General features: G+C 41.5%; 1 protein-coding gene across 1 annotated transcript in view; it reads left to right on the forward strand.

Moving 5' to 3' along the window:
• The window catches only part of LOC147325589 (MAM domain-containing protein 2-like), a 29984-nt gene extending 17462 nt beyond the window's left edge, over positions 1-12522 (forward strand). Inside the window, exons 6-15 of the mRNA XM_086300160.1 lie at positions 1007-1281; positions 2925-3018; positions 3364-3510; positions 5123-5242; positions 5375-5517; positions 7827-7923; positions 8070-8228; positions 8306-8559; positions 11299-11383; positions 11479-12522. Coding sequence (XP_086156286.1) covers positions 1007-1281; positions 2925-3018; positions 3364-3510; positions 5123-5242; positions 5375-5517; positions 7827-7923; positions 8070-8228; positions 8306-8559; positions 11299-11383; positions 11479-11525 — 1421 coding nt within the window. The 3' untranslated portion in view covers positions 11526-12522. The remainder of the gene's footprint in view (positions 1-1006; positions 1282-2924; positions 3019-3363; positions 3511-5122; positions 5243-5374; positions 5518-7826; positions 7924-8069; positions 8229-8305; positions 8560-11298; positions 11384-11478) is intronic.
• The last annotated feature ends 235 nt before the right edge of the window (positions 12523-12757 follow it).

Consider the following 12757-nt stretch of genomic DNA (forward strand, 5'->3'; position numbering starts at 1 on the left):
AACCAGCACAAAGAGAGTTTAAAGCGATTGCTACAGTGATTCTACTTTAGAAACATGAACAGGTAGAAACGGAGGCTGCAGCCTGACTGCTCATCAGTTTGTTATCCATTGAGGTTCAGGGTCTGGCTGCAGGGCTGGGGTCAGCTTTAACGTCACTCAGGGTTCTTGGCTTAGCTTGTCTGTGCAGATGCTTGCAAAGAGTCAAACTTGTGTTAGCAGTAGAGTAGACAATTACACTCTTGTCTTCTTGTGCAATTAAAATAAAAGTAATGTTTATATGCACTCTAAAGACCGCGCCACTATTTTCCTCCGAACTGAAGTCAGTTGAGTGCAAGTTCAAGTGGAACCCACAAGTGGGATCAATAAGCAAGGAAACTAACAACTCCAAGGAATTTAACTACTGGGAACCAGTTCTCTACAGGAACTCTAATGTCTATCCTTCCAGTCTGTTTCCACTTTCCACAAGAAAAGCCCCAAAACGTATTAATCCATTTTCTTAACTGCTTACCAAGTTCAGTGTCATGGTGGGTCTGGAGCCTATCCTAACAGATGGACCGACCCATAGTCCATTGCAGAGCGCCGAACTATGCCTTCAATTGCAAAGCAATTCAGTCAATTCAGACTGGATCCTTAGGAGGGTTAATTCTGGGCCCCAGGCTTCGCATTTGATACCCCTGATCCTGGTACAGACCATTTCGTTTTTCCTCAATGGTCTGTAGAACGGTCACCAGTTGGACTCAGCTCACCTTTTACAAACATAACAAAGGTCTGTAATGACTTGTCCTATGGCTCTAACTTGACAAGAGTGGTAAACATAATTCAAAATGTACCCAGAATGGTCCTATCTTTCAGACTGACAGCGTCAAAGCAACACATTACTGTAAGTTTTAAAGTTGTTAAAGCTTTAAAGACTTTGACGTAGGTGTTTAGACATCTAGAAATCACCAAATCAGTGGTTACGTGGCCTAAATAAACCCAGAGAACTCTCCCACTGAATTCCTTTCAGGTCACTTCATGTATGTCGACTCCATCTACGGCAAGACGTTTAAAGAAGTGGCCAAACTGGTGTCTCCAATGACGCAGGTGCCGATGTCCGGCTGTCTGAGTTTTCAGTACCAGCGCAGTGAGATAGGAAACCTCTTCTCTGTTTTCACCCGGGACCAGCTGGGTCAGTACCAGGAGTTGTGGAGGGCAGGGTTGGAGAATCAAAACGACTGGACAGAAATTCCTGGAGAGTGGATACCTGTGCAGGTGGACCTGAAGGCACCCTACTCGGTACAGGTCAGTTCAAGACCTCTTATGAAGTCTTATGTGATGACTTAATGAACAAAGCAAGACCGCTACTTTTAAAGGAGGCAGCTTTTTTCTTATAAAAGCAAAAATAAATTAAGTGGTAGTTAAAGATATACTTTTGCTGCTGTGAACCTAATTTTAAAGCTGGATTCTTTTAGATAAATTCCAATGATGTATTTCTTGAGCTCAAAATTATCTTATCTTATGTGCTGTGCTCCTATTTCTGTCGTGTCTTTCCCCAAACCCCAAAACAAAAGTCTCTTCCTGTTAAAAGAGACCCCACAATCACCAGATGCTCTCTCTAACAATATACGTAATATATGTGACTTACAGTATAAAGTGCCTGGAGACAACTGTTGTTGTGGGTTTTTTACAAGATAAATAAAACTGATTGAATTTTTTTTTTTTTAAAGTTTGCTATTGAGGTATATAACAAAAACCTCTTTGAACTTTAGCAGACTGCCACGGTCACCCATACTTTGCACGGAAGAAAACAACTTGCCTGTAAACACTGAGCAGAAGAGAAATTGTGAACTTGCAAACCAAAAAACAGAGAACCTTTCCCTTCAAAGGGAAAGTTGCACATTTTAAAACGTGTTGGTTGCAGTGGTGAGGCCCAACTTTTATGCCTTGATATGGTCCATTGCAAATGCAGACAGCTGGAGACCTGGTTGAGCAGTCATTGCTCTTATACTTATTTGAAGACCCCTTGAAGTTCGCTGCTGGGAGCACATGTGTAGCTGGCGCATTGAAATGTTAATTCTCAGCAGACAAGTATATGCAGTCACAAAAAAGGCAGGCACATGGACATTCACAAAGCAAACCCTAGTGCTTTACTGACTTTACTTTGAAGGTGAAAGTCCTCCATTTGTAATTTGGATTGCACTTTTTCTATCCATCCATCCAAACAAAAATACATTGGAGAGCACATCTCTAGTGTCATTGGGGAAATATAAAAAACATTAATTGTGCTATCAATTGTGTTATTGTTTGACAAATGTTACATATCTTTTATGTATATTTCTCTGTCTCTATGGCCACATGCAAGAGATGATTGAGTTGGATTTCACTGAACGTCTCTGTTATTCACATAATAGTCAGGATTTTAACTTTTAAAATCTTTAATTGTTCCGTAGCTTTAGTCGTGTAGTATTAATTGAAAGTACAAGTTTCTGACAATGTAAAAAAAACAAAAACAAAAACCAATCAATGAGTGACTGTTTTAAACTGTGACTTGGATTTCTTTCCATGTGTACGTAATATAGTCGCCAGTGTATCTACAAAGGGAGTAATACGAGTAATCTATGTTAAGGTAGTCTTAATTGATAGATTAATTGATAAACTGCTTGCGGTCTCATAGGTATACATGATGACCTATAACACAGATGTTCTGGTAGGCAGTAAACTGGGCAGGGTTAAATGCAGTGACTCTATGTTAGGTTATCTTTAACTTCTTGTGCTTCCATCATTCGTCTGACAAATGTTTTTGTTCTTTATTTGGTTTTAAAAAGTTTTTGGGGTTTGACTTAAAACTGCTACTAAACTACTACGACTACTGTGCATTAACAGGTAAATATGAACACATCTGTGTGAACACATAACGACCTACAACTTTGTTTATGTCCCTTTAGGTGGTCTTTGAAGTGGCGTTTAACAGTCCACGTGGCGGACGTGTTGCACTTGATGATATTTCCTTTTCTTCGCAGTTCTGCACCACAGACACTGGTGAGCTGCAGATAAAGCCCCTTATTCTTTCACCGCTAATGTCACCAGTAAAATAGTCAAACTTGGTCAATCTTAAGCCTCCAAATTTTAAGAATTTAAATTAATTAATATCTTAAAGCACCAAATCCAAGTAGCAGTAAAGTCATAAAGTCTTTCATATATCAAAATTTGGGAGTTTGCATGTAGATTAAGAAGATGAAAATAACCATGATTAATATAGGATTAATCCTACAGGGTCTACAGATGTTAACATGAAATCGAATACAAATGTTTAAAGGACTGAACAGGAGCCACAAAAGTGTTTATCCTACATTAACCTGCGGTTTCTGTGCATTTATTCTACAGAGCCAACTTTTGACCCCTCTATCGCCAACTGTGATTTTGAGTCTGGTTTCTGCCTCTACACCCAGGAGCAGGCGAAGGAGTCACCGTGGAGAAGAGTCTCCGTGAAGCCCAACATATTCAGGAATGGAGACCACACCACAGGAGCAGGTGGAGAAACAACATCTGACCGTGGACTTCCACTGTTTAAAGTGGACTTATTACACTTTTCTGTATTTCCTATCATATATAAAATGTGACAATACTGTTAAAAATGGCCCAAGTTTCAAATAATAGGGTAAGCTGATGTGCACGTAATTATGCATGAATCATGAAACGCATTTAGAGTCCGAGAATAACAATACAAGCAGAATAGGTCAACTGTGAGGCTGCCTCAGAGAGAAAGTCCTGATTTTTTCCACCACCAAAGAATCCTTTTTGTTAGCAAAAACATCTAGCAGACCAGTACTCGTAAAACATCTTTTATTCTACCATATCACCCAGGTTTCCTATGGGCAACACATAATTGGCTTGACCATAGAAAACCCACATAGAGGCCCCAAAGAGCAAAACTGGTATGTGCCCTGGATGGGTACACACATGTGGAAAAATGTGGGTTTGCCTTGCCTAGTTCCACGGTTTATCCACACCTACTCGCAGTGGGCCCAGATGTGCTCTACATTTCATGCCAGTACTGTGGGTTTGCCCACAGCGGCCTCATACAGGCCCCAAGAGGGCACGTTTGCTGGGTAGTTGAGTTTTCTTGAAATTTCTTTAAGTAGTCTTTGATAATAGTTCTCCAAGCTTTGTGACATCGAGGGCATTGAGAGTTTTCCTTTGGATGTTGGCTTTTGTTACATTATCTGCAAAGATGATCCCCCATTGCTACAATAATGCTGAGGTCCTGGGAAGGCCAATCCATGGTCTATAGTGCTCTGCTCCATTGTGTGTTTTTCATTTCCCTTTCTTAAGACTGGCACTTCCACTGAAACCATTACTCATAAGTCTTAACAGAACAGTGTAGATCAAGTGAAAGGCCAGATGAATTTCTTAGGTGCCATGTCAGGTGTTTGGGGGATTTGTTTTTTGTATTTCCTAGGACATGACTTTTAGCTGTTTATCACCTGTAGATAGTTTCCTCCACTTTTCTCCACTTTTGGTCTGAAAAATATTATTGTATGCCTGTCGAGTAACAAAGTGCCAGAAGATTAAAGAGTTTAAAACTGGCAAAGTTGTTCGTTATGTTTAGACACAGCACTGGTTCATCTCAGTGTTAAGTGGCTTAAACAAAAAAAACAAACAAAATATTCCTTTTGTCAGGTACAAAGATTGGACTAAAAACTGCGTGAAAAAGCAGCCAATGGTCAAAGAAAAACTTTGAAATACCCCCAGAAAGCTGTTCAAGACCACTTTTAAAAATACAAAAAAGTCTGGCTCCTTCATAAAGAAATGAAGGCTTTTACACAGAACTGTAGCTGGTAAACCAAGTGAACCACAGAGCATTAACAGCCTGGTATTGTTCTCATTAGACGGTGGATGTGAACAAACATCAAAGCTGTGAAATTTAGGCCAGCGTTTTGGTGGTCTGTCAGCTTTTTAGACATTTCTTTGCCTTCACGTGGCGACAGCATCCATGCATGCAAACAAAGCACAGTTTTCCACTGAAAAACAGTTGAGCAGCAGATCATTACCAGGTGTGAGCGGTGATGGGAACGATCACAGCAAGCAGATTCTGAGGAAGAGAGAGTTAGCAAGAAAATAAAATGCTGTCTTCTCCCTCCAGGATCTTTCCTGTTGGCTCACTCCCGACTGGGCCCACGCTCCGGCTACGTTAGCCGCCTCATCGGTCCAACTCTAGCCGGGAACATGAAGTACTGTCTGACATTTTACTTCTCTTTGAGGGGTGAGCTGCACCCTGAAACTCGACAGATTCATATATTTTCCCTGCATGTTGGCATTTATTTGAAATGTGTGAATCTTCTGCTGGAGCTGATCTGAATGATTCACCAACCAGAAATAACTCTGGCAAATGCAGGTTTCAATCAGACGGACCAGGCTCTGGCTGTTTATCTGCTGCATGCGAACGGCAGCCAGGAGAAAATCTGGACTCAGGCAGACAGGTCGAGGGGAATCTGGATCGCAGCGGATGTCACCTTCCAGACGTCACAGTCTGCCAAGGTCAGCTATGAGGAAGTGGGGGGAAAGCACACATGTGTGAAAGAATAAACAAGGAGTTGGATAAATATATATCCACCTCCTTGTTTATTCTTTTATATATATATATATATATATATATATATATATATATATATGATAAGATAAGATAAGATAAGATAAGATAAGATAAGATAACCTTTATTAGTCCCACACGTGGGAAATTTGTTTTGTCACAGCAGGAAGTGGACAGTGCAAAAGTTATGACGCAAAAATTAGAATACAATAAGAATAAATACAGTACACAGCTGTACAGAATAGAATAAAATAATATACTATATACAGTAGAATAAAATAGAATAAAAATATACAATAAGATAAAAATAGAATACGAATGCTATATACAACTGAGTAAAAATACAACGATGCCAGAAAAGATTATTGCACTTAGTGTTATTGCACATGTGTGGATGTGTGTGTTTGTTCAGTTAAAGTCTTTGTTGTGGAGTCTGACAGCAGTGGGGAGGAAAGACCTGCGAAATCTCTCCGTCCCACACCGTGGGTGCCACAGTCTCCCACTGAAGGAGCTGCTCAGTGCTGTCACAGTCTGCTGCATGGGGTGGGAGACGTTGTCCAACAGGGATGACAGCTTAGCCGCCATTCTCCTGTCACTCACCACCTCCACTGGGTCCAGAGGGCATCCTAGAACAGAGCTGGCCCTTCGGATCACCCTGTTCAGTCTCTTCCTGTCCCCAGCAGAGATGCTGCCGCCCCAGCAGACCACACCATAAAAGATAGCAGAAGCCACCACAGAGTCATAGAAGGTCTTCAGGAGTGGGCCCTCCACCCCAAACGACCTGAGTCTCCGCAGCAGGTACAACCTGCTCTGCCCTTTCCTGTAGAGGGCGTCTGAGTTATGAGTCCAGTCCAGTCTGTTGTTCAGATGAACACCAAGGTACCTGTAGCTGTCCACAGCCTCAATGTCCATACCCTGGATGTTCAGTGGTTGCAGTGGAGAATGCTTGTGCCTGCGGAAGTCTACCACCAGCTCCTTGGTTTTACTGGCGTTGATCTGGAGGTAGTTCAGCTGGCACCAGTCCACAAAGTCTTGGGTCAGACCTCTGTACTCCTTGTCGTCCCCATCAGTGATGAGGCCGACTATTGCAGAGTCATCAGAGAACTTCTGCAGGAAGCACTGGGTGGAATTGTGGGAGAAGTCTGCAGTGTAGATGGTGAAGAGGAACGGAGCCAGAACCGTTCCCTGTGGGGCCCCCGTACTGCAGACGACCCTGTCCGACACACAGCCCTGAGTCCTCACATACTGTGGTCGGTCGGTGAGGTAGTCCAGGATCCAGGTAGTGAGGTGATGGTCCACTCCAGAGTTCTCCAGCTTGTCCTTCAGAACCGAGGGAAGAATGGTGTTGAAGGCACTGGAGAAATCAAAGAACATGATTCTCACAGTGCTTCCAGCGGTCTCCAGGTGAGCGAGGGAACGATGTAGGAGGTGAATGACGGCATCATCCGCTCCAATGCCAGGCTGGTAGGCAAACTGAAGTGGGTCCAGTGATGAGCTATATATATATATATATATATATATATATATATATATATATATATATATATATATATATATATATGTGTGTGTGTGTGTAAGTATGTGTGTCCTGGTTGACCGTTTTCCTGGAGGAAAAGAGAAAAATGGAGGGCTGAAGATTAGAAAGCAGTGAACAAGACAGGAAGGAGAGAAGAAGGAAAGAACCAATAGAAAAATGGGAAAAAGGAAAAGAAAGAAATGAAAGGAAGTGAGAATTGTAATGCACAAGCATCAGTACAAGAGGGAGAAAGAGGGAAAATGTGCAACTGACAGAACTGAAAAGAAAAAGTGGGAACAAGAAACAAGGAATTGATTCATTAATTATGATGGAAAATGGGAGTAAATACGGGGGAAGAAAGAAAAATGAACGACAGAGTAAAGACTGTGAGAAATAGATAAGAAATACACTGAGAAATGAAGACAATGCTTCAGAGAGGGAAAGATAAAAAGGAGAAATTGTTTTTTTTTTAATTTACTGCTGCTGTAGGACATCATCATCACATGTGCTGCGTGATGAAAATAAAGTCATTCAGATGGCAAGGTGCTCAAAGGATTTCTCTACACTGGCTCAGTATTTCACTCATGATTCATTCCTGTCCTAACTGACTGACTAACTGAGGCTCGCGCACACACCAGCACCAACCCAAACAAAGGGTTATGGTTAAAGTGTCTTTGGTTGGGATCGATCTTTAAATCTGTAAACACCTCGTGACTCACCGGTTTGTCCTGTGTTGTTCAGGTGGTCTTCGTGAGCACCTGCAGGAGTTTCTGGGACTGTGGCTCTGTGGCTTTGGATGACATCAGCGTGAGCCTTGGAGACTGCGAGCTGGTGGCGGGTAACAGCTACAAAAAAGCACAGAGAGAGAAAGAGATGTTTTTATTTTATAACCCTGCTTTCAAAGAAAAAACCCTACTAGCCTAAAAACAAGAAGCTGGAACCCTGCTTCTTCCCTTATTCTGCATATTGATTTTCCTCTTGTAGGCCTGCTGTCGTCTCTTCTCCCTGGACGCTGTGATTTTGAAGCAGGGTTGTGTGGTTACACTCAGGACAAGAAGAGCGACGCTGCTGACTGGGAGAGGAGGCGAGGGGCCACACCGACCTCATACACCGGACCCAGAGGGGACCACACGGCGGGACTTGGTGAGTCACCTCTCCTTTTGTATAAATTGATCCTTTCAGTCATTATAAGCCCCTGACCTACACTGTGTGCTCCGCAGGATACTACCTCCACCTGGAGGCGTCGCCGATGCTGCCCGGCCAGAACGCCCGGCTGATGTCCCGCACTGTGAGAGGAACCAGGGGACGGCACTGTGTTAGCTTTTTCTACCACATGTATGGGTCGGGCACAGGCCAGCTTAATGTTCGCATCAACAAATATGGAAAGGAAGAGCTGCTGTGGCAGAGGAGCGGCGAGCAGAGCATCGCGTGGCTGAAGGCCCAAGTCGAGTACCAGTGTCACAGCCAGCATCAGGCAAGAGTGGAAATAACTTTCTCCTTAATGCAGAAAAATTTATTTTAAACAGTTTAGATGAAGATGGTGGTGGATGTTGACTGGCAAACAACTCACTTGTGGAACACGTGAGGACAGAACTGTAGAGGAGGGGCGATGATCTCAGTTTCTCTAAGAAGCCGTGCTGAGAAATGAGGATCACTTTAATGTCACTGAGATGCTTTAGTGCTTTCATTTAGCCCTCAAAAATACAAGGCCAGAATTGGCCCTGCAAAGACTCCAGTGTGGCCCACTAGACTGCTTCAGAAAAAATGAAGGAGGTTATGCATTTCTAGAATTTTAACTAAAGTAGTTAAGTAATAGATAAACAATTACATGACAGAAAAGTGACCGCTTAATAAATCCAGGACAGTCTGCGCAATGAGCTACAAGAACGTTTTCTGTAATTTTACATATTTACCATGTAGAAAAACTGAAGAACCGATGCTGTTGAAACTGCTCTTCTTTCTCTTATATTGAGATATCTCAGGGATTAAATGTGTAGTTAAACATATTTACACTGATAGAAAGATCAAAGTGGGCTCAACGTGCTAACAAAACAACTTTAAGTTACCTCTTCATTATACCACTTAAATCAATAACATGTTTCATAAGCTGTTAAGCAGCATAACAAACTAATTCCTGATGTAAAAGTGAAATGATGCGTCTTTAATTTTATTCTTTAACATTATTTTCAGTATCTGACAGGCATGAAAATAACAGCTCAGTGGTTCTGCGAGAAATTTAAAAAGGCAAAAGCAGAACATATATTTTCCTTTTGATAACAAAAGGGATTTTCTTTTGGAAAGAAAATCACCCCAGTGTGGTCTTTCTGACTCCACTGTGATGAAACTCGTCTCCACAGCTCGATGTCTTTGAGATTTGGCACAGAAGAAGATGTTTTTGTTTTTTTTACATAGCTTCAGGCTTCTTTTCAGTTCGACGGCTTTCTGAAGACTGTCATTTTGAAACCACACACAACCAGTGGTACAGAGTCATTGCCCAGGAAACAAAGTAGCCTATAGGAGACTGTGTCATGGAAACATGGGCCTCGCTTTAGTCTCGGTAAGATGAACTCAGTTCGACATCCTCTCTTGAACTATTCTGCCTTCAGCATCAGCTTTGCCCCTGTCAGCCTGCAGGTTCAGTATAATTGGTCCTGTCTGGACGCATCACTGTGCAGACTGCATGCACACGTGGGTGTGCCAGAATATACTGAGTACCTAAAATCAAGAAATTACAACGTTGAGTGAAAGACTCTCGAGGTGAATGGATCTTATCTGCAAACAAACTTTAGCACATTTGATCTCATTTATCCTCTGTTCTGGGTATTTCAACATCTCGGCTGTTTTTATTTGGCTAAATGAAAGTTTCAATAATTAATTTCGCTCCCCTTTGCTCTCTCTTCTTTCTCCCCACCACTCCCCCACCCAGTCGAGGCAGATGACTGCTCCTTCATGAGCCAGCCTCTGTTGGACTTCCCTTCATCTTAAAAGGGATTTCTTCCTCCCCACATTCACCAAGCGCTTACTCGGTGTTGCAGGTCTCACTCTAATATTGTAAGGTCTTTATCTTACAATATAAACACATTGAGACGAGGAGCTAAAAAAAAACAAAAAAATAAACTCATTCTCATAGGTTAGATATGAAAATATTCAGTGGAGTAGGAATTGTGATTAAAAATCTATAAAGAACATTAAAAATAGTAACAGTAAAATTCAATACTGCTGTTAATAAGACAAGAGATTAGTGCTGCAGAAAATTGTTAACCTGGTGATTTAGCTACTAAAGTAAGTACTGAAGCTTTAAACCGCCTGAGTCTATTTGTTTTATTAGCTGCAGTTCCACAGTGTAAAAGAGACTCAACAGCAGATCAGTATAAGTCTAATACATTCATGTGTCACCAAATTAATACATGCACATTCCCACAGTTTTGGCTTTATTCAGTGGTTTTAGTAACGTAGAGCTTAACCTAGCACATATAAAATGTATTCCCTCTGCAGATAATCTGAAACTTGCATAAACATGCTGTAAATAAAAGAATCAGTGAAAACGTGGTACTCCCAACCTGGCCATTTGTTCAACATAGGTTACCATGGTGATTTAGCAAAGTTAAAAAAGGGCCACTATCATGATTCAGAAAACTCTGACTTTAAGCTCAGCCTTGCTCGCTGAGCTGTTAATGTAGCACAGACCTGCATGATCGTCATCCGTGCAGGTCTGTGCTGCAGCGGTATTAGAGCTTATTTATAGGATAATTCAGTCTAACTTGGAGGTAAAAACAGAGCAGGTGACTTTAGTTAATTTGCAATTATTTATTATAACGACTCGTTCATGATTTGAATCAGAGTCAGAGTGCCTGTTATTGTCAGTGCATTGTAAAATACAGTGAAACTGAAGAGCTATTTCTGCAGGTGTTTCAAAATAAATAACACACAGCATAAAAAAAACAAACAAAAAAAACATTAATAAATTATTAATAACACTAATGACACAAAAAGTATTTTTTCTTACAGAAAGTTTCTTGAATTTTGAAACATGGATGGATAGCTCTCTGTATTATTATTCTTGGGTCTTTACTTTACAATTTGAAGCACCTTGAGGCAGCTGTTGTTGTCATTTAGCACGGCATAAATAAAACTGAAGGGGGGGGGGGGGGGGGTGTCCACTGCTGACCTGAACTTTCTTAATCTAAACACTTTATTTGTCCTTTTGTCCCAGATTGTGTTTGAAGCGATCAGGGGTTCTTCAATAAGGAGTGACATTGCCATTGATGATGTTATTTTGGAAGGTGGACCTTGCCCAGGTAAACAAACTGAAACATCCTACAAAAAAAGAAAACATGCAATAAAGGATTTCAGATTTGTCACAACTTCCTGCTTACTTAATTTTTTCCTTCAGAAATGGGGATCAGCACCACTGTGGGAACCTCCAATGAGATCGAGTAAAGTGCAAGGAGTGAAAACGGCGTATAATGCTTACCCCCCCCCCCCCCCCTTCCTGTTTTTTGCACATTACAGACAACTCAAAATGTTGTTGAGTCCTGACTCCTGCATGTCAGTCTAAACATGTGGACAAAGGAAACTTCTCATGTAGTTTCTCTCTTCTTGGAGCGACACATATCAGTCATTTCACAGTCAGCGTTTCTCTGCACTGTAGCAGCAGTGAGCATGTGTTTTTCTTCACATTTGTATTGCATTAGATTAATGCTCATTGCTCAAATAAAGCGAGGACGTTCTTTAACATGAGTTGCTTTTGGTTCTCTCTGTTGATGCCTGGAGTTGGATACAAGAAATATTGTATTTTACTGTCACCTAGTGGGAATACAGCATAGCATACAGGGTCATTTATAAAGGAACAGTGTGAGGGAATTGAGATTCCTTCTCAGGCGATTCAACCTGCAGTCACACCTTGAACCATGTCGCCTGAATAATTCTTATGGTGGGTAAATGACTCTACGGACCTCTTCCAAGGTGACAACCACACTACAGGTTAAATACCTGAGACTCCCCATTAGCTCTGAAGTTTAGCTGCCTTCAACTTAAACCCTTAAGTCTGCAGTAAGAACCAACCTCATAAATTAAAAAAAAGAAAAAAAAAAAAAAAGAAGTTACATCAGAGGCTCCACACTTCTGTTTTTCCTACACAACCTGTTCATTAATCACCTTAACTGACAGAGGAACAGATGAATGGTTACCACAGATATTCTTATGAAGGGTCTGAAAGCAAATCAGCTAAAATCCTGTGGTCCAAACAGTGGACTTCATAGAAATGTTTTTTGGATTTAAGTGTGGCTGTTCTCATGACCATTTCCCCCAGTTTTAACCAGATTAACTGGTGATTCTACAGTGGAACATGGACATTATATTAGCACTGCCAGAATATTCCTGACTCCAGATATGCTGATGTATTCTCATACACACACCGGTCACATGCATGCGTAGGTAAGCGCCCTTACATGGATCCTGTACTTGTATGAAGTCGCCCACCTGATGTCATGGTAACAGAGGTCTGGTTCTTCGCTAATCTTGGATCGCTCCAGCTTTAAGCCTGGAATTGTCAGAGTAACCTGCGAGTAAATTAAAAATAACACAAGATGTCATGTTTACGCATCGGTAACTGTAACAAAAAAATGGAAACAAAGGGAAGATTTATCTTGTTCATACACCTCTCCAGAGCA

This window comes from Aulonocara sp. 'chitande type north' Nkhata Bay, linkage group LG7 (assembly GCF_057382095.1).
Source record: "Aulonocara sp. 'chitande type north' Nkhata Bay isolate Kocher_YH1m ecotype deep benthic linkage group LG7, A_spYH_male_GT1.1, whole genome shotgun sequence".
Classification (NCBI taxonomy): domain Eukaryota; kingdom Metazoa; phylum Chordata; class Actinopteri; order Cichliformes; family Cichlidae; genus Aulonocara; species Aulonocara sp. 'chitande type north' Nkhata Bay.